General features: G+C 44.7%; 1 protein-coding gene across 1 annotated transcript in view; it reads left to right on the forward strand.

Annotated features, from left to right (window-relative positions):
• Positions 1 to 22,061, forward strand: part of LAMC1 (laminin subunit gamma 1) — a 92,103-nt gene extending 70,042 nt beyond the window's left edge. Inside the window, exons 5-28 of the mRNA XM_088060145.1 lie at positions 801 to 989; positions 3,294 to 3,411; positions 3,511 to 3,609; positions 3,715 to 3,851; positions 4,703 to 4,825; positions 4,921 to 5,110; positions 5,304 to 5,416; positions 6,728 to 6,949; positions 7,046 to 7,234; positions 8,591 to 8,836; positions 9,129 to 9,282; positions 9,713 to 9,855; positions 11,821 to 11,999; positions 12,154 to 12,310; positions 14,616 to 14,821; positions 15,204 to 15,283; positions 15,617 to 15,754; positions 15,942 to 16,086; positions 16,428 to 16,577; positions 16,974 to 17,088; positions 17,434 to 17,633; positions 17,867 to 18,025; positions 18,525 to 18,624; positions 19,002 to 22,061. Coding sequence (XP_087916271.1) covers positions 801 to 989; positions 3,294 to 3,411; positions 3,511 to 3,609; positions 3,715 to 3,851; positions 4,703 to 4,825; positions 4,921 to 5,110; positions 5,304 to 5,416; positions 6,728 to 6,949; positions 7,046 to 7,234; positions 8,591 to 8,836; positions 9,129 to 9,282; positions 9,713 to 9,855; positions 11,821 to 11,999; positions 12,154 to 12,310; positions 14,616 to 14,821; positions 15,204 to 15,283; positions 15,617 to 15,754; positions 15,942 to 16,086; positions 16,428 to 16,577; positions 16,974 to 17,088; positions 17,434 to 17,633; positions 17,867 to 18,025; positions 18,525 to 18,624; positions 19,002 to 19,258 — 3,809 coding nt within the window. The 3' untranslated portion in view covers positions 19,259 to 22,061. The remainder of the gene's footprint in view (positions 1 to 800; positions 990 to 3,293; positions 3,412 to 3,510; positions 3,610 to 3,714; positions 3,852 to 4,702; positions 4,826 to 4,920; positions 5,111 to 5,303; positions 5,417 to 6,727; positions 6,950 to 7,045; positions 7,235 to 8,590; positions 8,837 to 9,128; positions 9,283 to 9,712; positions 9,856 to 11,820; positions 12,000 to 12,153; positions 12,311 to 14,615; positions 14,822 to 15,203; positions 15,284 to 15,616; positions 15,755 to 15,941; positions 16,087 to 16,427; positions 16,578 to 16,973; positions 17,089 to 17,433; positions 17,634 to 17,866; positions 18,026 to 18,524; positions 18,625 to 19,001) is intronic.
• The last annotated feature ends 3,550 nt before the right edge of the window (positions 22,062 to 25,611 follow it).

Here is a 25,611-nt window from a genome sequence, read left to right on the forward strand (position 1 = left end):
CAGCATTAAGCACAGTTCATGGGACTGTTGGTCATTCCACTCCTGTCCTGTGGGAGTCCTGCCCTAGGAATGGGCATCTTCTTTCTGGAGAAGGATAGGAACCACCTTTAAGAAAGAGTTGTCCTGCAAAAATGTACAGGCTTGTACTTTATGAGACCCATGGGAAAAAAAAACCTGTTTACTATGCTGGAGTATAATTGCCCTTCCAAAACCACTTCATTTAGCATCAGCTGATTTTTGTGTTTGGGTTATTGGTTTTTACAGTTACTTGTTGATTATTTAATTTCTGGACCGCAAATGCAGGTCTCTGTCATGGAACACAAATTTGCTTGGTGTTTTGTCCCAGACCGCGGCACCTCGTAGTTTACTTTATGGGGAAACGTTTTCAGACAAAAAAGTTTTCTTCCTGTCTGACTTCTGTGTGTCTAGATAGGTCACAGCTGTCTGTTGCTTCCCTCAATGGGCTGGTGAAATTGGGATGTCCCACTGTCTCAGGATTTGCAGTCCAGGAGAGAAGCTTTCATTACAGCATGGAGTAGCCTCATGTTACTTTTCCATGCTTGTTTGGATGACAGAGATCGGTGATGCTGTGGGAGGACATTTTGACTGCAAGTGGCAGCCTGATGTTGAAAGAAGTGGGGTAGAAAATGCTGGTTTTCTTTTGGGCATTGATGAGAATGGTCTCAAGTTTGTTTCAGGTCTTGGAGTGATTAAAAATTTCAGCTTTACAGCTGAACTGTGCAGGGTGAGTTTTGTGCTGTTGGGATGGGCTGGTCACTGATAGTGCCCTGTCTTTGCAGCATGCGACTGCAACGGGCGGTCCCAGGAGTGCTACTTTGACCCCGAGTTGTACCGCGCCACAGGCCATGGCGGCCACTGCACCACCTGTGCCGGCAACACAGATGGACCCCACTGCGAGCGCTGCCGGGATAGCTTCTACCGCCTGGCCAGTGATGAGGCCTGTCTGCCATGCAGCTGCAATCCAGTCGGTGAGCAGTGCTGCAAATGCAGCTGCTTGCAAACTTCCATGCACAAATGCACCTCTTCTTTAGGCCATGCAGCTCATTGCAAACTCCGGGATAAAAAGAGTTTCCTACATGTAGGAAATACTTACTGGGTTGTATTTCGGTTTAAGTTACCCTTGGATCTAAATGGGGTTAGGGTGGCAGGGGCAGATGGGTCACCTCTGCAGCATTTACTTCTCCAAATGTATTCTGAAATAGATTTTTTTTTTTTCCTGGATGCTCCCAGTACTAAAGAACTCATTTAAATTCTTAATAACCAAGATGACGTGAGTGGGTATTTCTGGAAGTGGTTCATGCTGAGAAGTTGTAGTAAACTTTAGCTGCTGCATCAGTTTCTCCTACTGAGTATCCAAGCACTATAAATACAAACCAGTGTAACATTAAACACAAAAGGGGGTGGGGTGAGATAAAAAAAAGTAAACTCAAAATATGTAGTTAAACTCCTTTTGAAAAAACAGGGACAAGGATAATTCTGGCAGGAAAATAAATCTTTTGTCATGAAGGGAACCACTTATGTTGGCAATTGATGAGACAGGTCTCCATGATTTGCATCAATTAAGCCATTTATTGATTCCAAATGTATTTATACTTTTTCAGCTATAGCTAAAACTAGTAACAATCATATTTCTTAGTAACATTGCTAAATCATAGCCTTGCACAGACCTGCACAGGCATGTACGGTCCTGCATGATTTATCTTAAACAAAGCATACCAAGCACACCTTTTGCTTCCTCATTCAGGGTTCTGCCTTGACTTGACAGGGCTTGCAGCCCGCTAGACTTAGTACATCCACTTCAGTCACGAGTTGAGCAGTGCTCTGAGTCTTGTTCTCCATTCCCATACACTTAACCTTTAAGGAGGGATCCCATAACTACACCAGCCCATAGCAAGTAAAGTGGAAGGAGGGAAAAGGGTAACACACGTAGTAAGATTTGATGTGAGGTTTCAAAAGAATAGCTGGTATAAGTCTTTGCTTGCATCATGCCCTAAAAACAACCAGAGAGAGGTCTGCCAGGGTGCATCTCCTATCTAATTTTGTCAAGAAGTCATTCAGTTGTGAAATTTTTGACCAATAAAGGCCCTTTCTTCTTCTGACTGCTTTCCTGGGTCTTTGTGTTAGACCTTATTTTAAGAGGGATGAGGGTTGATGTCAGCTGAGACAGTCGAAAAGATGCAGGAAGGTGACTTCTCAGGTTTTTAAGGACAGCTTTCAGAGGCTTTTATAACTTATCCATCAGCTGGTATGCTGTGACACACTGACACCCAGGGTGTGAATGCCCTGAAATACCAATCCAAACAAAACCACTCCTGGATATGTTTGGATTGGTATTTTTTTGTCAAGTACTCCTTTTTCCTAAATAATCCAAAAGGATTATTTGTTTGTTTGTTTGTTTATTATTTCATTAAAGGGACTGCAAAGCGCATTTGAACTTCAGCTGTATATGATAATGGTTTTGTGCCATCCAGCCTAATCATCTTATAACTCTTCCCTTTGCTAAAATCTTCTGATTCTGATGTGGATTGAAGTGGAAAAAAACAACTATTTCTGTATATTAAAATATTTTTGTCCTGGTAGTTGACTCTTACAGTGCTGGCAGCTCCGAGTTGGCAGCTACATGAATGCTTGGGAGAAAGCATTTTGTCCGCTATGGATTAAAGAAACCTGCCACTGCTTCTTGTGCAGCACCACTTGAATGGAGCAGTACTGAGGAAGGCGTCCTTCCAAAAATGAGGGTTTTGCTCAAGAGTTTACTAGGATTCATAGTGGTACATGCAGCCTTGCTTCAAAAAGAGGCAGTTTAGTCTTTAAATGCAACTTAGGAGTCAGGGAAGGAAATTGGGAGTGTGAAAGGGAGAGGTCAGGGAAAGGGGAGATGCTGATTAGGGGGAACACAAGGGATTGATGGAATAAAATCTTGGAAATTACATATTGCAGAGTAAAACAGATGTGGAATTGGAGGCATGCAAATGAGGATGAAGCAGGAGAAGGCAATTTGAAGTTAAAATTATATTTTGTATATAAATATATATATTATGTTTATATCTATTAATATATATTTGTAAATATTATATTTATAGATATATTTTAATCTGTCTATCTAAAATCCCTGTGAACTCGAGGCAGTCTTTAGGTAAACTGTCACCCAATCAGCTTGAGGCTGTGCTTCCCACTTTCTTCTTCCTTATTTCTTGTCTGTTTTGTAAAGTTTGTATAGCTGATGGAGCCATATATGTGTGCTGAGGTGCCTGTCCCTGTTCTCCCCACAGGCTCCCTCAGCACACAGTGCGACAGCTACGGCCAGTGCAGCTGCAAACCTGGTGTGATGGGGGACAAGTGTGACAGGTGCCAGCCAGGGTTCCATTCCCTCTCTGAAGCTGGGTGCAGGTAAGGAGGATTGCAGCTCTCTAAAAGAAAAACTAGGCTTTTTTAGAAGTTTTCTCTATGTGGCTCTTACTGAACTAATCTCTCTCCTGACTCTACCAGGCCATGTTCTTGCAATGCTGCTGGTAGCACAGGAGAATGCAACATTGAGACAGGGCGATGTGTGTGCAAGGACAGTGTGGAAGGATTCCACTGTGAGAGGTGAGTTTTTCTTCCCATGGCTTTGTTCCAAGAATGAAAAATATTTGAGCGAGGACCTGGGGTTAAGCATCAGGGAAATTAATTCTCTTTCCTTCGCATCTTCAGATGCAAACCTGGATTTTTCCATCTGGATTCCTCCAACCCAAGAGGCTGTACCCCCTGCTTCTGTTTTGGACACTCTTCAGTCTGCACCAGTGCTGTGGGCTACAGTATCTATAACATCACATCCAGCTTCGAGTTTGGTAAAATTGAGCTTTCTTCTGTATCACAGGGTGGGCTGTAGACTCGAGTCAGAAGCAGTTAAAAACCCAACTCCTTCCTTTCTGTGCAAGACTACAAACCTTGTGCAGGCAGGTCTGGGATTCCTCTTTTGGAAGCGCTGAAGCTACCTGGAGCTTCCATGTCTGCAGCTTGTTTGTTCAGATGGGGAAGAATGATTTCACAGCTCTGGCCTTGGGCACACAGTTATTGTACACCATGCAGGTGCAATTGGGAATGGCAAATATAAATCTTCCCTAGCCTAAGAGATGTGTTGACAAAGCAGAGTTTCCTCAGTTCTAGAACCAAATCAGGACTTTCTGACTGAGAGGATCAAAATCACTTTAGATTCAGGATTTACACAGGTCTGAATAAAACACAATTGTGTTTCCAATGAGTCTGTAAGCCTAGGAAAAATCTGGTTTTTTATGCAGTCAGTTTCATGTGTATGCATGTTTTCATGCTGTGTAGTCTGAAAAGAACATATTTTTAATTAAAATTCTACTGGAGAGCAGTTCGTACAAAGGTTGCAACTCTCAACAAGTTGTAGGGGACTGCAGGTTTTTCTATCTCTGCTTAAGCTCTTTAGAAAAGAAGGTTTTGGACAAGTAAGTTGTCAGAGCGTTCAAAGTTCAGAAGTTTCAAGCCAGCACTTGAGTTAGGGGCTTAAATTAGAAATATGGTGTTTACTATCTAAATTCTGGACAGCTGCTTTCTGCAGCCTGTCAATGCCCATGCACATCAAATTAACTAAGATATGAACAACGTGATACGAGAAGTGTGTGCAAATCTCCATCTTACAAGGGTGTTAATTCTTGCCCGTTTGATTCTTCAGGAGAGGATGAGTGGCGTGCTGAGCAGCGTGATGGCTCGGAAGTCTTGCTCCAATGGAGTGCTGAGACCCAAGATATCTCCGTTATCTCAGACACCTACTTTCCCATGTACTTCGTTGCACCCCGTAGGTCATTCTAAAAGCATGGCTTTCTGTGCTGCTTGTGCCTATCCCTAACCATATCCCTGTCCCCTAACCATAAGGATTTCTTCCCCTTTCAGGCAAGTTCTTGGGCAACCAGGTTTTGAGTTACGGGCAAAACCTGACTTTCTCCTTCCATGTGGACAGGCGGGACACACGCCTCTCTGCAGAAGACCTGGTGCTGGAAGGGGCTGGGCTGAGGGTGTCAGTGCCTCTCATTGCCCAGGGCAACTCCTACCCCAGTGAGAATGTGCAGACCTACACCTTCAGGTACAATGGGAACAGCTGTCACCTGGCCTGGGCTGCCTTTGGCCTCTGAGGTCTTGAGGAAACAGAGATCATTAGGTTTAAACTTACGTGGGTGATGTTGCAATAGCACAGTGCTGTTGCAAGGAAGCTTTTGAGAGGGTGCAGCTGTTAGCAGCTGAAAGCTGTGCTGATGATGCTTGGCTCTTCTTCCCAGGCTCCATGAGGCTGCAGATTACCCGTGGAGGCCTGCTCTTATGGCATTTGAATTCCAAAAGCTTCTCTACAACTTGACTTCCATCAAGATCCGTGGGACATACAGTGAGAGAAGTAAGCTGAGCAGAATGTCGTAGAAGAGGGGGCAAACTCATTTGTCTAGTGCTTGGGTTGCTTCATTGTAGGGTCCAGCCATAAACAGCTGTGGCAGCTTATTTGGCAAAGCTTGTGCCAATGGCTTTTCACCTGACTTTCCTTTTCCTGGCTTTTTCCTGTGTAGCATCTTCTTCCAGGCTTCCCAAAGAGGATATGGGAAAGAAAAGTGTTGTCTTTGAATGTCTGAAAGCTGAACACTTATCAACTGCTGATTCCTTGCTCTAGACATGGGAATTTTACTTTGTTTTATAGCAACTATCCTCTGATTGGTAAAAATACATAGTACAGACTACTGAAGGACATGGTAAGATGTAGGAAGTTTACAACACTTGGCTTTAAGTTTCGCTACACTGGAAATGGTTACATCCTTCCTCTTTCTGGGTCTTGCCTTGACATGACAAATGGGAAAGACAAGGTCTAAAGTGCTGTCTGTGCAGAACCTGAGTGAAAGGTCCTCATAATGAAGATTTATAAAAATTGCATAAATTAGAAGCAAAAATATGTCTTTAGGTATTGCTATGCGATGAAGAATTTTTGCAGAAAGATGCAAAGGATGAATTTGCATTTGGGAAAGGTGGGAAAACTGCAAGTGTTTTCAGAGGGGTGGCCCAGAATGAGGAATGTATGGTTGTGCAATGGAAGATAAGTGTGGAGCAAACCATCCCTGAGTGCTGTAGCCATTGCTAGTATGTAGGAGCTGAGGTTCTGCTTAGTGCACTGGAGCTGCTGCAGTGGTGTAAACACAGTGGTATAAATTAAAAGCCAGCTATGTTGTGTCTGGGCTCTGTTTTGCTCCAGGGTAGAGGCTGGCAGTAGAGGAGTAAAACGCTGAAATGCCTGAGGAAGGAATGGCTTGAGAGGAATAATTGAAGAGTTTATCCCAAGGTGTGGTTTGCAGTGTATTATAATAGAGACATGGTCTGTTCTGTCTTGAAAGCCAGGAATTGATGTTGGTATTTGATTTGGAAGTGGGAACCATACACATGTAAAAATATAACTTAATTTTAATTGACTGTACTTGCTTATCTGCTGTTCTCAGATTTTCCTTGATATTGTCATTCTCAGCTTTCCTACCCTGCATGTTCCCTTGGTGAGCTCTAGTGAATCTTTTCTCATCTCTCTAAACCTTCCTGGAGGTTTTGCATCTTGATTCACCTTACCAACTGCAAGCAGCCACCTGTCTGTCCCTCATACCATTCAGCTGTGTTTGGAGAAGCAGTGATGATAGCCTTTTTGGTTACAAAGGATTTTCCCCTTGATGCTTTCTAGGTGCCGGTCACCTGGATGATGTCACCATCACAAGTGCTCATCCCGGACCTGGTGTGCCTGTGGCCTGGGTGGAGAGCTGCTCATGTCCAGTGGGATATGAGGGGCAGTTCTGTGAGCGTTGTACCTCTGGGTACTGGCGAGAGACCCCAAGCCTCGGGCCCTACAGCCCCTGTGTGCCTTGCACATGCAACGGGCACAGCGAGACATGTGATCCTGAGACGGGTAAGGGGGGGCTAAGCAAATGCGGAGAAACAAGAGGATGGTTCTTCTTTTCTGGATTGGACAGTGAAGCAAAACTCATGTCCTTCTCTATTCCAGGCATGTGCAATTGCAGGGATAACACAGCGGGGACTCACTGTGAGAAGTGCAGCGATGGGTATTATGGCGATGCCACGGCTGGCACAGCCTCGGATTGCCAGCCCTGCCCATGCCCAGGCATCTCAAGCTGTGCCATTGTGCCCCGCACCAAGGAGGTTGTGTGTACCAGCTGTCAGGCTGGCACTACAGGTGTGTTCCTACATAAAACATCTTTTTCTACATGCAGATGCTTGTGAAAATGTGTCTCCTGCTAGTTCTTGTTCTCTGATCCACAGTGAGTAGCTCTGAAAGCTGCTGTGTCTTCTGGTTTAAATCCTTCTACCTTCTTCAGCCCTATTTTTGGTCCTGTGTGAGGCTTGGTGCTTCACGTATTTTTCATGCCTGTTTCTTGAGAACAAAAGGCTTGATCTAAAAAGTCTGACCATTTCTGTGCTGTATAGGAGAGCCATACTGCCTTCCAGTAGAGCTCTGATGATGGCATGGTGTTGGACAGAAAATAGATTTAAAAGAGCCAGGAAGGTAGGTCAAACTGAAACAAAATTAGAAGGTGCAGTTTGCCAGTAAGGCACTACAGGATGCTTCCTAGGAAGAGCAGGAAGGCTGCAGTGACTCATGAACACTGCCCAAAAAAATCCAGGATCAAACTAGTGCTCAGCAATTTTAAGGAGAAATATGTGAACAGATGCAGATCTTTTTTTCTTAGCAATAAGCTGTGAAGTCCAAGCATGTAGCTGAGTTGTTAAGCAGAAACTTTTGTTCTGCCTGCAACCAGCAAGGAAGCCATAGGATGGTTGACAGCCTTCATGCTTCTCTGCTGATTTTATGCTTGGCATGGCAGAATCCAAAGTAAAGAATACCTGTAAATTCTTGAATGCTTAGGAAAGCCTCTAACCAAGCACATAAGCAGCTCATGGGGGTTCCTGTGAGTGCCACTGCATTGTGAATTGAAGCAGAATCCAGGCCCTAGGTTCCCTTCAGCTCAAGTGTCTGTAGCAGCTGATCTTTCTTGTAGCTATGTGATTACAGAAGAGTTCCTCCTGGCTCACACCACCTTTTTGGGGTGTGAGGAAAAAGGGGGTTTGTGCAAGAACTGTCCAAGAAAAGGAGCTCACAACTGGCTGTCAAGGTTAGATCTGCAATAAGTGTAGGAAGCTACTGAATCAGATGCTTCAGTGGTTGCCTGTGGAGGTTCAGCAGGTCTCATTGGCAGAGGAGCTACCTGGAGCAGTGATGCCCCATGGAACTCTACCCATTCAGATTCTTAAATTAAGAACAAATTTCAGCAAATAGGTTTGGCTTAAATAGATAGGAGGGAAAGGAAGAATGGAAATGATTCATAATGCAAAGTTCATAATGCAAAGTTCATAATGCAAAGTGAAAAATCAACTTGAATTTAGAGATGAGGAGGGATTTGTATCTGGCCCCAACAGAAGGATGGAAGGGGAGAAGCTGAAGAGTTTACTTTTCAGAAAGCACTACTGAATCCATGTGAGATGGCAGCAAAGGGCTTTCTGCTGCAGCACCCATGTCTGTATTGTGTCACAGGCAAGAGGTGTGAGCTGTGTGATGATGCCTATTTCGGAGACCCACTGGGCAAAAAAGGTGCTGTGAGGCCCTGCCGCCTATGCCAGTGCAACAACAACATCGACCCCAATGCTGTGGGCAACTGTGACCGCCAGACTGGCGAGTGCCTCAAGTGCATCTACAACACTGCTGGCTTTTACTGTGACCGCTGCAAGGATGGCTTCTTTGGGAACCCCCTGGCCCCTGACCCCTCTGACAAGTGCAGAGGTGAGACTTGCTTCTTCTTGCATTTAAAAATGGTTTCGTCCCCAAGTGCTGCTGTCAGGCTGTCACTTGTGCCCATTAGCAGCAATGTGTGGCTTTATCCTGATTTGGTGGTTTGAGCTTGCATTTTATCCTTGTGTTTTGTGGGCACTTAGTGCTATCACGGCAAAAGCATTGTGCAGTGCAGGTGCTGGGTGGCTATGTGGTTTGGATCCAGGCCCATTAGGGTAAATACCAACACCACAAGGGATTTCTAACTTTGTGCACATTTCTCCATGCCTTTTTATTTTTGCAGCTTGTCACTGCAATCCCTACGGCACAGTGAATCAGCAGACGATTTGCAATCAAGTGACTGGGCAGTGTGAGTGCTTGTCTCATGTCACTGGGAGGGACTGCAGTGCCTGTGAGCCTGGATTCTTCAACCTCCAGAGTGGACGTGGCTGTGAGAGGTGAGATTTGTCTTGGCTTGGGGCAGAGACCCTGGTCTTGGAGGGTCTGTGCTTACATTGTGCAGGAATGTGATGTTTGCCACAAGTAACAGGTATGCCTCTGCTGCTGTGGGTGGGGAGGAGCAGTAGTCAGGGAGCAGCTACGAAGGCTGTATAAAAAGCCTGACTTATAAATAGCTTCATAAAGAGCTTTAAATCAGGGTTTTAAATAGAAAACTGGTGCATGACTTTGTGATTGTAGCAGGGGTTCTTGGGTTCTTCTTTAGTGCAGGCAGTAAGTGACCTTGCATGGTTCAGAAGCTCGGTGCCTCACCTGCAGCAAGAAAAATGGCTTTTGGCAAATGCAGATGTTGAGCTGTGCTCTTCAGAGAGTCACTTTGCTCCACATGTCCCTTCTGTGTCACATCTGATGTGTGTCTGCCTCCCCCAGGTGCAACTGCCATGTGCTGGGCTCCACCAGTGGGCAGTGTGACATCCAAACAGGACAGTGCGAGTGCCAGCCAGGCATCACCGGCCAGCATTGTGATAGATGTGAGGCAAACCACTTCGGCTTTGGCTCTGAAGGCTGTAAACGTAAGTCTCAGGGGCCACAGCGAGGCACATTGGAAGGGTGTTACACACCCAACCTTGCCTTTGCTTTCCTTCTACCTCTAGGAAGGCATTTTGTCACCTCGCTCCTCATCACAGCAGAAGTTGGCACTTTTATGTCCACACTGTGGGTGATGAAATTTGATTTCTGTGCTATAGTTTATCTCCTTCTTTTGTCACTGTCGTGGTTTTAAACCAGTAACTAAAAAAATTACTTATTTCTTGCTGTGAGATATGAATTAGAACAAGAGCAAAACAGGCTTAAAACTTAAAAGGAATAAAGACAGTTTATTAACAAATTACAAGAATAAGAACACCAGAATAAACTTCCAGAAAATCCTTTTATCTCTCACTACTTGACCATTTCTTTGTACACATGACAACATAGAGACAAAAAACTTTATAACTTTGGTGGTCAAAAACAGTCTCAAATTTTTGCTACCGTCTTTTCATCAGTCTTGGTAGAGAAACAGAAGTCTCTTTTTGTTAACCTATGGAGTTTCTCACAAGAAAACTATTTCTGTTATAGTTTTCTATTGCTCTGATGTCAGCTGCCCGGAAATCTGTCATCAGATCTTCTCCCATTTCACATCACTTTGATGTGTGTATGGGCCATGAGTCTAGGGATGTCATTTTAAGGATAAGTCATTCAAAGGCAAAAGTCTTCTTCATCTGTCTCTGTGAGCTTTCCTGGAAAACAGTTCTCTCATTGCCCCCAAGGCTTCAAAATCTTCGCTCTACTCAGTTCCAGCAACTCACTGTATCACAAGTACTCTCTCTCTTGCTCAAAATCCACACTTTGAATACTCTATTCCTCCCAATACTCTGTCATGAATTAAAGGAGTCTTTTTAAACTACTATTGTCCATCTCCATAGCTTTAACAGAAAGATATTTCAGCTGTAAAGCATCTCCTTATTCTCTCTTTCCTATTTAAAACTTAACTCTTTTCCTCACTGTTTTTGGTGGTTTTATGATGTCTTCTTCATGTTGATTGTCTCTCTTTCTCTGTCTTTCTGGGAAAAGGAGTAATCTGTACGTTTTATCCAGGTAGTAAAAAGCTTTAGAAAAGCTGCAAGAGTTCATGGTGTCAGGTTTCAATCCAGCAGCAGAAACTGAAAACTAAACTAGGCTGGCCGGCTCTGTTTTCTTTTCCTCCCCCCCCCACCTCTTCGTCCTCTGCGGCCTTGTCTGGCCTAGGGGGAAGGGCGGGGGGGGAAGCCACAACAGAGCCTTGTTACCTTCTCAGAAGCTGGAAACAAGAGGACAAGAGAGCTCTGACTGTACATCTTAAGGAGGTGTTCACTGGTTGACTTAACTTTTTAATGGTCAAAACTGCTGTCAATTTTAGAAATGACTGATAATTGGTCAGGAGAAAAGACTCCCATCAGCTACCAGCAGTTTCAACTTCCTTAGCTCTCAAAACCACCTTAAAGGTAAAGCTACCCCATGACAGTCACTTTTTTCTTATCCGACTTACTAGATATCCAACTTAGTAGATACCTATTTATCCTTGGTGTAAACACATTCTCTGCATCTTAGCCTCCAACAGCCCTGTTTTCTAATGTGTTCCTTCACAGTTACTCTGCAGGTGTCCTCAGTATACAGGTTCTGTCTTGAGGAGCAACTGATCTTGTAAACATGAATGCAAACAGGGATGATCCAAACTTTCCTCATTGATATCCCTGCCTGTAAAGAGCAGTTGGTTATAATGCAGTGGGGTAGAATGATGCTTTGTGGGAGAGGTCATATAATAACACTGAACACACAGAGTGAATGTTGGATCCTGCTTGTGAGTAGAAGCACTGCAGTCAGGAGTGAGGTCCAGCTGTGGGTTTCTGCCCCATAGCTCTTGCAGGTGTTTTAGGGTATTAAGGATATCCTCTTAGCCTGTGAGTTTTCGGGTGTTTCTGCCTCTACTGCAGTCTGACTGAGGTTTAACTTCCCTGCAGCTTGTGACTGTGATCCTGAGGGCTCGCAGTCCCTGCAGTGCCGGGAGAACGGTCACTGTGAGTGCAAGGAAGGCTTCGTGGGGAGCCGCTGCAACCAGTGTGAGGAGAACTATTTCTACAACCGCTCGTGGCCAGGCTGCCAGGAGTGTCCAGCCTGTTACAGATTAGTGAAAGATAAGGTAATGCCACAGACACTTCTGTGGGTACCGCTGGAGATGGTGGCATGTGTCCACCTGTGCAGCATGCCTGCCCATGGCTGTTGGTGGTTGCTGAAAGCAGAGAGGCTCAAGGTGCTTTGCTGTGTCATAGCTGTGCTCTGTTCCTCTCATGTAGGTAGCAGAGCAGCGTCAAAGACTGCAGGAGTTGGAAAATCTTATAGCAAATCTGGGTACCAGAGAAGAAACTGTAACTGATGAAGCCTTTGAAGAGAGGTTGAAGCAGGCAGAAAGAGAAGTTACAGAGTTGCTTCATGAAGCACAAAAGAGCAAAGGTGAGTTGACCTGATCAGGCATGGACCAGCTAAATCAGTTCTTTGCCTGATGTTCCTGTTCCCTTTGTAGACAGCATGTTTTATTTCAAACCAGTGCTGTGCTCCAAGACTGACAGCAATTTCAGGCAGCACCGAGTTAGTGAATGTTATTTTCAAAACAACAGTGGCTGTGCTTTTATTCATGCTATTCTACTAGCAGTCTTTGTTGTACACGGAAGTAAAGATCTGTCTCTAGTTCTGTGTGGATGGAAGTGTTTTATGTGTTACCCTCTTTTCTCAACGCAAAGGAGGATTTCATTTGTTAAACAAGCAGAAAACTTTCCAGTATACTTATTATGCTTTAAATTTGCTCAGACATCTTGGGATTAAGTAGTTCTTGTTGGGATATCAGATATATCAGTGATCAGAATGAAGGCTTCAAAATCCTGGTGGCAAACTGAATTATCCCACCAGAAAGTGTAGAATATTCTGAAGAGTGCTATTTTTCCTGTTACACTCTGTTTCAAATTGATTCTTGTGTTGTCACCCCTACCATGGGATGTGTGTGAGCATGATGTTTGTCATGTCTGTGACAGTAGTTTGTCCTTAGTGTCTCTTTAATGTATAAGATAACGCATGTTTTGGAAAAGAGAACCCTGAAGAAGACTATTGACTTTGCAGCAAAAGATGTTGGTTCATTGATTTCAACCCACTTTGAGAAAGTTTGTCCCTTTTGTGTGAAGCTGGGAAAAAGTTAACATGTGTCTAATGCTGGCATTTGTTTGGGAAGATTCCTGCCAGTGAGAATGATTGCTTATGCTTTTCTCAGCTTTAGCTGAGGTAGATTTATACTGCCTGCTTGGCATCTGTGCCTAGATAATACTCCCACATAAGGGGGTAGCAGAATGGGGATTGGAGAAAGATGAGGGGATGGATTTGGTTTTGCGGTGGAATTTTTGATCTGTCTCTCTGTCGTGGAATCGTAAAATAATTTAGTTTGGAAAGAACCTTAAGATCAAGTCCAACTGTTCCCTGTCCCCCAGCACTGCCAAGGCCACCACTAACCCATGTTCCCAAGAGCCACATCCACCTCCAGGGATGGTGATTCCACCATTCCTCTGGGCAGCTGTACCAGGGCTGGACAGCCCTTGAAGTGAAGAAATTTTTCCTGCTATCCAACCCTAACCTCCCCAAGCACAGCTTGAAGCTGTTTCCTCTCATCCTGTCCCTGTTCCTTAGGAGCAGAGCCCTACCTCCCTGGGTGCACCCTCCTGTAAGGGAGTTGTGGATAGCCAGAAGGTTCCCCCTGAGCCTCCTTTTCTCCAGGCTCAACCCCTCCCAGCTCCTTCAGCTGCTCATCATGAGACTTAGCTCCAGACCCTTCCCCAGCTCCAGGTTCTTCTCTTACTAAGAGGGCAAGGTAAATGCAACAAAAACTACCCTTGGAAAAATCTGTGCACACCTATAGAAGTAATTTTTGTTTCTCTGTGGTGATATGTTTTTGAAATGTGTCAGATGTTCACGTTCAATACTTAAGATGTGCTGCAAGCTCAAGGTATTTGACCACTCTTAATTTTGGAGTTCTGTGGGCTTCTGCTTGCACTTTAATTCTTGGTAATACTCTCAGCTTTTCAAAAGTAGCTGCCTTGGTTTGAAGCACATACCTGTGCTGTGATGCCTCCATTATTAAAATGCTATTGTGGGGAGTTACCTGATGGTCCAAAAATTTGGTGAAGTTTGGTGCCTTACAAGTCCTGCATATGTGAGAACCAAGGCTCTATCCTGCCAGCTTTTGTCAAACCTTTGGTTTGGAGAGAGTTTGGAGTGGGTTTGGTATTCCACACAGCTTCTTGCTGTTCTGTATGGAGCTCGTTATGTCTTTCTTTGGAGTAGCCATTGTTGCCCTGAGTGTGGACAAATGTATGTCTGCACTATTCTTCCATCTCTGCTGAATTTGTAGGGGATAAGCTAAAGATAATTCACAAAACAGACATTTTTTACCCATTGAGGAACAGCTCTGTTGTCATTTTAAGTCAACAAGAGAGGTAAAACATGATTCTGAACACAGAATCTCCCAGGGTCAGTTCCAACACCCAGCAGGATTGTCTTATTAGCAGTAAGTGGCTTTTCATTTCTCCTGTTTGGTGCACATTCTGATTATGACTTTGATCTCAAACTAAGTGACTTGTGAAATGGCTTTGCCTAGTTCCCTTTCAGTAGGGGATTAACCTACCAACACATTGCCTGCAGTTCAGCATTGCCTGCTCCAGCTTCTCTTCCTGCTCTAATTAATTTTGCTTCCTCTCTTTTCTGTCATGTGCTTCAGACGTAGATCAGGGCCTCATGGATCGTCTCAGAGACATCAACAGCAGCTTAGTGAGTCAACTCAACAGACTGAGGAACATCCAGGGCACGGTGCAGGACACAGAGAACCTGGCGGAGCAGGCGCGGGTGCGGGTGGAGGACACTGAGGACCTGATCAGCTTGGCTTCTGATATGCTGGAGAAGGCCAAGATGGCAGCTGCCAACGTGGTGAGTGTGCTGCTGAGATCCCACACAGCTGGGAGAGGGTGAGGGCCTTTCCTTCTGTGCCTCGTGTGTTTCTCCACTTGCTCTCTCCCTTGTACAGCAAATTTGCATCAATATCATGGGAAATCAATGAAGGAAGTTCACTACTGTCAGTCACAGATTGTATCTTAGCCCAAAACAACATTAAAAGTCCTAAATAAATATTAGCACCATTGTTTTTCGAGGGATAACCCATGGTGGAAATTGCATGGGCTTAAGAAAAGTGAGAAGTAGGTTAGACACATCTCTAAGCATTTAGATCATGACAATAAATATTAAAAGCAAAGACAAATAAAAGTTGCAAAAAGAGCTTTAAGGTTTTTTTTCCTTTCTTTTTCTTTTCCAGTCCATTACATCTCCAGAGCAAATTGGGGACCCCAACAACATGACTCTGTTGGCAGAAGAGGCCCGTAAGCTGGCAGAAAGGTAGGCTGTGGCAAGAAATGCTCATGGCCTATGTTAGGGCCCTGCTCTTCCCTACAAGGGGGAAGCAGAATTTCATATGCTGGGTGGGAAACACACACCCTTTGCTGCTTAAGAGACTGAGGGATGATGGCTGTAGCACTGAGGGCAAAAATTACTCATGTGGATGACAGACATGGCAACCATTTTCCATTGCAAATATTTCAGGATCTCCCATATGTAAATCTGGGGGAAGGAAAAAAGGAAAAGTAAGAGAGAATATAATCAAGAACTGAGGATAAAAACTATTGGCTGACAAATCCAATGGCATTGTTTTTCTTCTGTCATCTTGTCCAGGCACAAAAAGGAAGCTGATGAGATTGTTCGCACAGCCAAGGCTGCAAATGATACTTCCACAGAAGCATATCAACTGCTGATGAAGACCCTGGCTGGAGAAAACCAAACTGCAATTGATATTGATGAGCTCAACCAGAAGTGAGTCAGTAAAAGAAAATTGCTTTTATTTCCTGACTTTAGAGCAGTGCTTAAAACTAAGACAACCCTCTGTATGCTTTGGATGTTGTGGGAGGTGATTTTCAATTTCTTAGCCTCTCCAGTCTTTTAGTAAGTTCAGTTCTACAAAAAATATTGTTACATAACTGTATCCTTGGGAATTTTTCAGGTACAGTCAAGCAAGGAATATTTCTCAAGACCTAGAGAAACAGGCCAACAAGGTGCTTGTGGAGGCAGAGGAAGCTGGAAACAGAGCCCTGGAGATATATGCTAATCTCACCAGCCTGCCTACTGTGGATTCCACAGGGCTAGAGGTACGTGTGGGCACCATCATGTGCAGTATTTCCTGAAGATTGCTGGGTTGCTGGCATACCTTACCTGTGCTCTGCTAATGTTCGCTGCATAAGAACGCTCTGCGGGTTTTTTGTCTATCTAGGCATAATTCAGCTTTTACACAATTCCGACACTCATGCAGGATATTTAAATGCAGAAAATCACCTACATAAACCCCACCTCCCCCAGTTTCTGAAGGACAAAAATCTTGAGTGAAATGTTTTCCAAACATCTTGGCTTGAATGTAGAAGTGGAAAACTTCACCACCTGCTCAGGAATTCTTTAGCATTCAGGAATCTGTGTGTATGTTTTCCACCTGCAGAATGAAGCAAATAAGATCAATAAGGAAGCAGAGGAACTGGATCAACTAATTGCCAGGAAGCTAAAAGATTACGAGGACTTGAGAGAAGATATGAAAGGAAAGGAGTTAGAAGTAAAGAACCTCTTGGAGAAAGGGAAGACAGAGCAGCAGGTAAGTTCCACGTTGTTCAGGCTTTTGTTCCCTGGGAAAAAAAATATGGTGAAGACAAGTAACTGACCAGATGTAAATGATTTCATCTTACTCAGTCTTAGTGTTACTTACTGATTATAAGAATGCTGAAGAATGGCCCCAGAAAGGAGATGCAGAAAGCTGTTAAAAACAATGGCTTTGAGGCTGTATGGGAGAATAGGAGATATATGCCAGATGTGATGTCAACTTTGTATTCAGAACAGTATTCCCAAAGTACCTATATTCATCTGGTCCCAGAGGAGGCACTGCTGTTCTGGATGTGGCACTGTTGTTTGAGACTTAACAGTGCATTTTCAAGGCCTACACAATTGTCCTTCAGAAAGTGGGAATACATTGATACATGTCATGTCTCCTCAGACTGCAGACCAGCTCTTGGCTCGAGCAGATGCAGCAAAAGCCCTGGCTGAAGAAGCTGCTCGGAAGAGCAGTGGCACACTACAGGAGGCCAATACCATTCTCAGCAATCTGAAAGGTAAAGAGGATGCACTTAGAGTGAATCCTTCAGTTCTAGTGTGACAAGTCACTTGGCAGTATGATATTCTGGTTAAAGGGGCCCTGCTATTGTCCTTACCTGGGTGTTGGGTGTGTTCTTTTGGCTTGTTTTACTCTAAAGAAAAAATAAAGATGTTTTCAGGGACTGGAAATTTCCTTTTAACTTCCTTATTTAGCATCAGAAGATGTGCAATAAGGAGAGCTGACCCCAGTTTACTCTTCATCCCTCCAATGTCAGGGCAGCAAAGTCTTGGGTAGCTTGATCAAAGGAGCATCCCAAGGCTCTTCTGGAGCATGTGATAAGGATCTGTTTTGCCCCCCTTAGACTTTGACAGGCGGGTGAATGATAACAAGACAGCAGCTGAGGAGGCACTGAAGAAAATCCCTGCCATCAGCCAGACCATTGCAGAGGCCAACAACAAGACACACCAGGCAGAGCTGGCACTGGGCAATGCTGCTGCTGATGCCCGAGAGGCCAAGGCCAGAGCAGATGATGCTGAGAAAATTGCCAGCTCCGTTCAGAAGGTGGGTGGGTCTGCTGCACCTCGCCCCCACTGAGATCCTCCTGTGTGATTGCATGAACTCCTGTTACAGTATTTCCTGGTGAGCCCTGTGTGCTCTCTGCTGTATTCCTCACTGCAAGTGCAAAATATGGCAAGATAGGAAATCAGTGCATTTTGATGAGAAAGAAGTTTTGACTGAAGGAAGTTCTGCACCTTCACCACCTTTTTCCATCCTCTCCCACCTGTTGGCTGTAGAGTGCTGCTGCTACCAGAGCTGAAGCCGACAAGACCTTTGCTCACGTGACAGGACTGGCCAGGGAGGTGGATGACATGATGAAGCAGCTGCAGGATGCAGAAAAAGAGCTGAAGCAGAAGCAGGCCAATGCTGAGCAGGATATGAAGATGGCAGGCGAGGTAAGTGCTGCTGGCAGGTGACAGCAGTGGGTAGGAGCTGCATTCTCCTTGCTGTCCTGGCAATAAAGGCTTTCCTCCTGTTCTCCTCTTGCAAAGACATTGCTGGGTCCAGCTAGTATTCCGACTCTTCCAGGTTTTAAGTGAGATTGAAAAGGAGACAAGTTCTAGTGCATTAGCATAGGCTTCCTGCTGGAATTTGAGAGCTACTTTTCCTTTTATTTTAACTAAAACCTGACTGTATAGCCCTGTTGATTCCATCGTGGCTTTTACTGCAAAATCCTGCTCAGTTTTCAGGGATCTTTATCCTGAAATATTCAGAAAACCAATTCACTTGAAGATTGTCAGTCTTCTTCCCAGCCCTGTAATAAAGATCTTTGTGCTGGGTTGTTATCATGGAGTGAGGAGGCAGCAACGTGGTGACTAAGTGCAGAAGAGAGGCAACAGTTCTGTAACCCCTAAACCTTTTTTGTGCTCTCACTTATTTTTTTATATCCTACAGGCCTCACAGGCTGCCCAGGAGGCAGAAGACAATGCAAGAAAAGCTAAGAACTCCGTGAACAGCCTACTCACTGTCATTAATGACCTGCTGGATCAACTAGGTAGGACTGTCTTTAATGTGCTCTATGCCTTTGAGTGTTTCCTGATGTGTGCTGGCTTTCAGGCCAATATTGTTTGGGTAACCAGATGGATCTGTTGATCTCTTGAAATGGGGTTTGTGTGGTTTTGGCAAGGACTTTGGGTTTTTTTCTTTCTTAAGTAGCCTCAGAGCTTCTTGGGCAATGTTCTGTGCTGGTTTTCTGAAAACTGAAGACTTCTTGAGGCAGTAGAGATGTCACCCATATGGCTGGTCCTGTTTAAGAAGCTGTCTCTAATTCAGAGATGGCCCAATAGAGGTCTGCTGTGGGCTCAGCCATGTGAGCACCCAGGATGTCAAAGGGGTTTTAATGCACTTCACTATTTGCTTCTGGCTTTTCAGGGCAACTGGAGACTGTGGACTTGAACAAATTGAATGAAATTGAAGGTACCCTGAACAGTGCCAAAAACCAGATGAAAGATAGTGACCTGGACCAGAAAGTGTCTTTCCTTGAGAGAGAAGCCAAGAAGCAAGATGATGCGATACAGGCCTACAACAGGGATATTGAAGACATCCTGAAGGACATTAGCAACCTGGAAGACATCAGGAAAACCTTGCCATCTGGCTGTTTCAACACCCCGTCCATTGAGAAACCCTAAGGGTGTGCTGGGGGTGGGGGGAATCGCCATGGTGAGTGGTGATTCAGCCATGTTTGGCCATGGAGTGCCTTAACACACATTACCGTCTCCAAATCCCCAACTCTTTGCTGCTCGCAGCCGCTGTTTTCTTCTCAAGTCAGGATAAGTTGAAAGGGTTTTTGTTTTTTTTTGTTTTTTTGGGTTTTTTTTGTTTGGTTGGGGTTTTGGTTTTTGTTTTGGGGTTTGTGGTTTTTTTTGTTAGTTTTGTTTTGGGGTTTTTCTGGTTTTTGTTTTGTTTTTGTTTTATTTTGGGTTTTTTGTTGGTGTTTTTTGTTTCTTTGGTTTGTTGGGTTTTTTTGAGAAGCAAATTAATTAAATATCCATCTTTGGGCATCAAAGGGGTTTTTTATATAGATTGTTTTTCTGAGCTCTCCACCTTTGCCCCTTCCTCAGACACAGTTTCCCTTAGATTAGTGCAAGGATGAGAGATGCTCTGGACTCTTTATACTGTGGTTCAGAAATAACTATGTGAGCTGTATACAGCAAGGCAAAACTAACACAACTTTCTCTCCTGTCTTCTCCCTTTGACTGTAAAATCCTCAGTCCTGGAGCTCTTTGAAGCCCCCTATGAAGGAAGGGGATGGCTACCAAAGTGTTACTGTAATGGCCAGTATAGCTGCACTCAATTCAGATCCTTCTTCCCAACTTCTAACCCTGTGAATTTATTTTTTTCATCATTACTTAGTGGCCAGTCCAACAGTGTTGGTAGCCTTTGACAAAATAGCTGAAGCCTCTTTCTGAAATGCTTTCTGTGATGATGCATTGCTATGAGAAAAAGGCAGCCTCTGATTGGAGCTCTGTGGGAAGATGGGATACTGGTGGAGTGATGGGTCTTGCCAGTCCCACTTCTGTGGAGAAGTTTTGGATCTGGTTTGAAAGCTGCTGCCTGCTGGGTAGTCCAGACTGCCAGAGTGTGGAAGCCACAAGCTGCATTTCCATCTGTTGCTACTGAATTTCCACAGGATCTGGTTTTATGGGCTTGAAATGTGACTGACAGATGAGTTTGTTGAAGCAGGACAAGTCTTGCTGAAGAGGAGAGCTGCCATCCAGAGAGCTCCAACAGCTGCACTGTCCTCCATGCTGAATGTCTTTGGGTGGGGAAGGAAGGGGGCACATGAGTGGAAATGAAAAGGTTTTTTTTTTTTCTTCCCATCTTTTTCCTGGAGGAGGACAGTGGGATTTTTATCTCTCCTGCCATTGCTCTGGCGTTTTGCCTGTTTTAAAGCTGGAAGGAAGAGCTGGAATTTCCTAGTGCACTCCTTTCTTTTTGCCTCCAGATCTCCCAGTCACTGTAAAGCTGCTGCAGCGCTGGGACCTCAGGCCAGGCTCAGGCACCAGCTCTGCCTTTTACACCACTCACATTGCTTTCCTGCAGGCTCCCTCCCCACGCAGTGCTCATTGGTGCTGGGTGGGTGTGGCAAGGAGCCCCTTGCTCCCAGACAAGAGCATCCTCTGCAGCTTCTTCCTTGTCTCCAGCCTGGCATCCCTCCCCCCTTTCCCTGAGATCCAATATATATATCTATCTTTAAACGCTATGCAACTTTGTACGTTTGTGTATCGGGGAAGAACTTATTATCTGACACACACTGGTGCTATTAATTATTTCAAATTTATGTTTTTAGTGTGAATGTAATTTTTTTTTCTGTTTTTTTTTATCATGATTATAGTGTGAGGAAGTCTCTCGTGTGTGTGTATGTGTGTGTAAATATACTCAGCCATATTTCCAGAGTCACACAGCCTGGCCTCCTCTGTGTGCTTTCCCCTGTAGCCATTGGGGCATGTGCACCATGTATCACTTCTCTCTATATCATTCTCTTAAAACTTGGGATTTCTTCTACCTGGGTTCCTGCTTGCTTCCCTGTATTGTATCCCCAGCACCCATCTTTGCCTGTCAGGTGGATGCTTTCCAGCCCTGTCTCCAAAGCCAGCCCTGCCCCCCATGATGCCTGCAGCACCCAGTTCTGTGTCATTTGTCCCCTGGGATGCTGTGCCAGGAGTTGAATGGGAGCTGTGGTTTTGCAGCTGGGCCGTGAGGAGCTGTAGTACTGTTGGGAGACCAGACCAGCACTGAGGTGGTCACAGAGCTGCATTTGGGGGCATCTTGATACCACTGTGCAAGGCAGGAGGCTTAGTGCAGACAGTGCTGCTGGGCAGAGGATATTTGGTATCCCAAAGTCTGCATGGCTCTTGAATCCCTTCCCTTAATGATTGTGGGATTTCCCTCCTGCCTGGAAACACCTCTGGAGGAGAGCTCCCTGTGCCTGCACACACAGGGACATTGGGTTGCTCTGGGAAGAGCTGTGACCACATCACCTCTGCTGAGGCTGTGAGAAGAACAGATGCAAAGATGTGTGCATGCCCTGGCTGACCTCAGGCCTAAGGTTTCCTGCTTTCTTGTGGGTTTTTGGTTTTTTTCTTAAGCCGTTTTTAACAGAATTTTATTTTTAAATAAAAGAAAATCTTTATAAGCAATCTGTTAATCAGTACTTCATTACAGCCATTATTCATTGTATAAGTCCAGTTATTTCTTTACATAATGTGATGATGTGACAGCTGCTGGTGGAGTGCTGGGTGTCATGGATGACGCGTGACATCTCTTCATCACCTTATTCTTGACTGTGGCCTCCTCAGTATGTGCCTTCACTCCAGCACAGATCTGTGGTCTTGCTGTCTGGGGTGGTGAATAAAACGCAACACTTGCAGTTTTTATGTATAAAATGGTATTTCTTATTTATAATAAAGTCTGAATATTTGTAACCCCTTATACCTGGGTATTCTGTTGAGTATTATTTTATTTTTGGTGGTAGGATATTGATGATGATGTGTCTTGATTGCAAGATTCACGTCTTGCTCCTTAGACAACCTGGTTTGGTATGGGAAAAAGGGAGAAGAAACTCAGAAATGCATGTGGTGGGATACATATGACAAGGATGATGGTTTTTCCTTGTGTCCACTGCTCCACTGCCATGTCTGTGATGGATTTTAAGCTGCTGGTTTTCCAGGACTTAAAAATATACTATGTCGTTGGTGCTGATGCTATTGGAATGGCATTGTCTTCCTGGAAAGCCCTGAGGAACTGTGGGGGAGTTTATTTGCACTGTAAGGGAAAAATCATTTTTACTAAACAGGTAGAAAAGGATGGGGCTTCTGGGAAAAGAAAAAAAAAAAACTGAATAAAGAAGATGAAATTACTAGGAACTGCCACAAATCTGGGTGCTCTGTGTTGTTGCTGGGTCCTGTCTCCCAGAGCCTGACCTGAATTGATCAAATTTTTAAGGACAGATTGCAGTGATAAGAAACTAGGCTGTTCTGTGTTCACACTTGTTTTACAGCTCCAGCTAGATTTCTGTTATTTTTCTCAGCAGAGGAAAATGCACAGGTCTCATTAACTTGCATCAGAGCTAATCCCATCTCAGCTGGTAAATTCCTATTATTTTTACATGTCAGTTTGTGTACTTTCAACCTTTCATTCTTCAGTTGTCACTAATTAATTTGTTTTCTAAAATACATCTTTTTGTTCCTTGCCTATGTTTTTGTGAAGCAAATCCCAGCTGGTAAAATCTGGCTGAGGTTTCAGCTGGATTGTGGGGAGCAGTCACAGAGCTGACTGGGTGGTGGGATAGTTCTGACCTTGCATGGGCTGTAGGTTGACATGGAGCCTCTTACCATTTTGAGGCAAAATGCTTAGATTAGGAAGCAAGTCTGTATCCTTTATTTTTTTATCTTCGGGATTTTTATTTCTAGAAGTTTTTTGTGGGCACTGTGCAAATGTCTCAATGGTGATCTTGAGGAGGGTCAAGAAGGAGGATGGGCCTTGTTTTCATGTGGTTTTCAGAGGTAATGCTCGAGGATATAGTGGAGGGTGATGAGGTAAGAGTAACCTAAGTAGATACCCAGAAAGCTCTTACAGGAAGGAGCAGACCTGGCTCCAAGGAACCGTGATAATAGTTTACAGGGTGCTCAAATAGAGATGCCCTCCTCAGATACTCAACTCAGTGTAGCCAGTACCTGACATCAAGGTGGGTGAGGAGGCAGGCACCTTGCTGAGCAGTCATGCTTGGTAGCCTTTATTCTCCTTCAGTTCCCTGTGTTTCTTCTCTCTGCCCAGGTTCAAGCTCCATCATCTCTCATGTGCTCTCTGGAGAAGCAGGAGGCTGGCAAGGGGCCTGGTAATCAGCTGGCAATGGGGAGGGTTTGGACAGACCTGAGCTGGGTTCCCTCTCACTTGGGAGGACAAGATACTGTTACAAGTTAAAAAGTACTCAGAACAACTGCCTGGAGGAGACTTCTCTAGTGTGTTTGCATGGATCTGAGGAAGTGGAGGTCATACAGCTGTCACCTCGAGCTGGCAGTGGCCTGTGCTCCCCATCTGCAGCCATGACATGTTGGACCACATTCTGGTTAGTTATTTTTTCTAGTTGGCTGCTGGCTTGACACCTTCAGTGTGCCCCCATCCCAGAAACATCAGGAATGCCATGTAAAAGTAATCCCACAGAGGCTGGGCATGGGGACAGAGTGGATGCAGTTGGATGGAAATTACTTCTTCCTTCATTCCTGTTTGTCTCACCCCTTGCTGGTCTGGGCAGGGCAGAGGCAATGCAAGGCCAGACATGACAGTACCTCCTTGCTGTGCCACTGCTGCTGCCCTGCCCTGCCCTGCCCTACTTGCTCACTACCGGCATCATCCCTGCCTGCTCCCTGCCTGTCTCTACCCATTGCAGCAAAGCTGCTGCCTGATCTCTGTTCCAGGTGGCTCTGGCTGTCATGAGGACTTTTTTCCAGGGCATCCAACTGTCAGAGGAGAGACTGAAGTCCAGGCTCCATTGCTGCACATGAAACCAGCACATCATGGCCACTGATTTTCCACACTGTGAGGAAATCCCAGAGGATTTCTTCCTGCAGGACATGGTAGATAGATGGTCCCTTGCAGAAGGAGGCTTGGGGATATGAGGGTTGACCTGGGCTGCAAGGACTCATAGCATCATGGTGTTCATTTGGCATAAGTCACCAAAATGGATTTTCTCCCTTGCTTACATTAATAAAACAGTCACTTCAGAGTTTTTACACATCCATCACTTTTCACTACCCTCAGCAAAATTTAGATTATTATGTTGTTTCAGACTGGTTTTGGAGTGGTTAATTCTGCCACAGCCACATTCTCAAGGACTGATGAACTTGTGAGCCACTGAGGTCTGCCTGCAGAAACAGCTTTTTTTGCCTGTTGTTAATGAACATAAAACATCTTCAGAAAGACTTGTGTTGCAGAAACAGACACAAAAGACAGAGGTTTTTCAGTGAAATAAAACTGTTCATTTGCAGTGTCTGATGAGCACAGCTGGTTATTTATTTCTCCCTTTGATCACACTTCTGCTTACTCTAAAAGGTAAAACATCTCTGTTAATCATGTTGGTGCAGTACCTTTTCTCAAGGGTGCTGCCATAGCAACAGGTTGCAGTGGGACATTTGCTCTGTGGAGGGTGGTGGGCAGCTGCTCATTCCAGATCAGATCATCCAGATTGCATGTGTTTAGAAAATCAGGGCCTCGGGAAATACATTTTTGGTAGTCTCATGGCATATGGTTTTCAAAGGTCATCTTGAAGCATAGTGGCAGATGACAAGGTGAGAGTAATCTGAGTCAATAAGCAGAGATGACTGAGGAGCAAGCTGTCATGGCCTTGTTTGCACATGTGGAGTGAGAGGTGGGGTGGCAACAGTGAGAAAAAAGGGATAACATGGAGGAGACATAAGGGAAAAGCTTCCTGATGGGGAGGGTTGGTTTTCCAAGAGAGAAGTCAGCCAAGTATGTGGTCTGGGTAAGATCTAAGGGAACTGCTGTTAATGGACCATGCTGCTGGAGCTAACCTTCCTGAGCAGAGGAGTGTCAGCAGGTGGGAAGGACACAGCAGAGGTGTTGTGGATGAGTGATGTACTTAAGAGCAGAAAGGATTGTGTCTCCTTAAAGGTATGAGTAGATCCTAAAAACTGCTGAATTGGTGGGAACACCATTTTATCTCACTTAAAAAAACAGTAATGAAAACCAGATAAAACAATCTCAGATGCCAAAACCCACCACTACACTGTTGCATTTGGGAAACCGTGCTCCTTGTTGTGAGCTGCATTAAGATACAGCAAGTGAAATTAAAAGGAAACCTGTATATAAAAGTGAGTTGGTTCAATCAGCAGAGGCATGTACATTTGGCAAAGGGAGGTGCAGATATGTGGTGAGTGTGGGCTGGCTGTGCATATGAGATCACCAGGAACCACAGAGGAAAGCCCTGTGAGTCAGCTCCAGGTGTCTGGAGTGTCTGGAGGCT

This window comes from Pseudopodoces humilis, chromosome 10 (genome assembly GCF_049639895.1).
Source record: "Pseudopodoces humilis isolate 2021_Gansu_Grassland_sample_001 chromosome 10, ASM4963989v1, whole genome shotgun sequence".
Taxonomy (NCBI): domain Eukaryota; kingdom Metazoa; phylum Chordata; class Aves; order Passeriformes; family Paridae; genus Pseudopodoces; species Pseudopodoces humilis.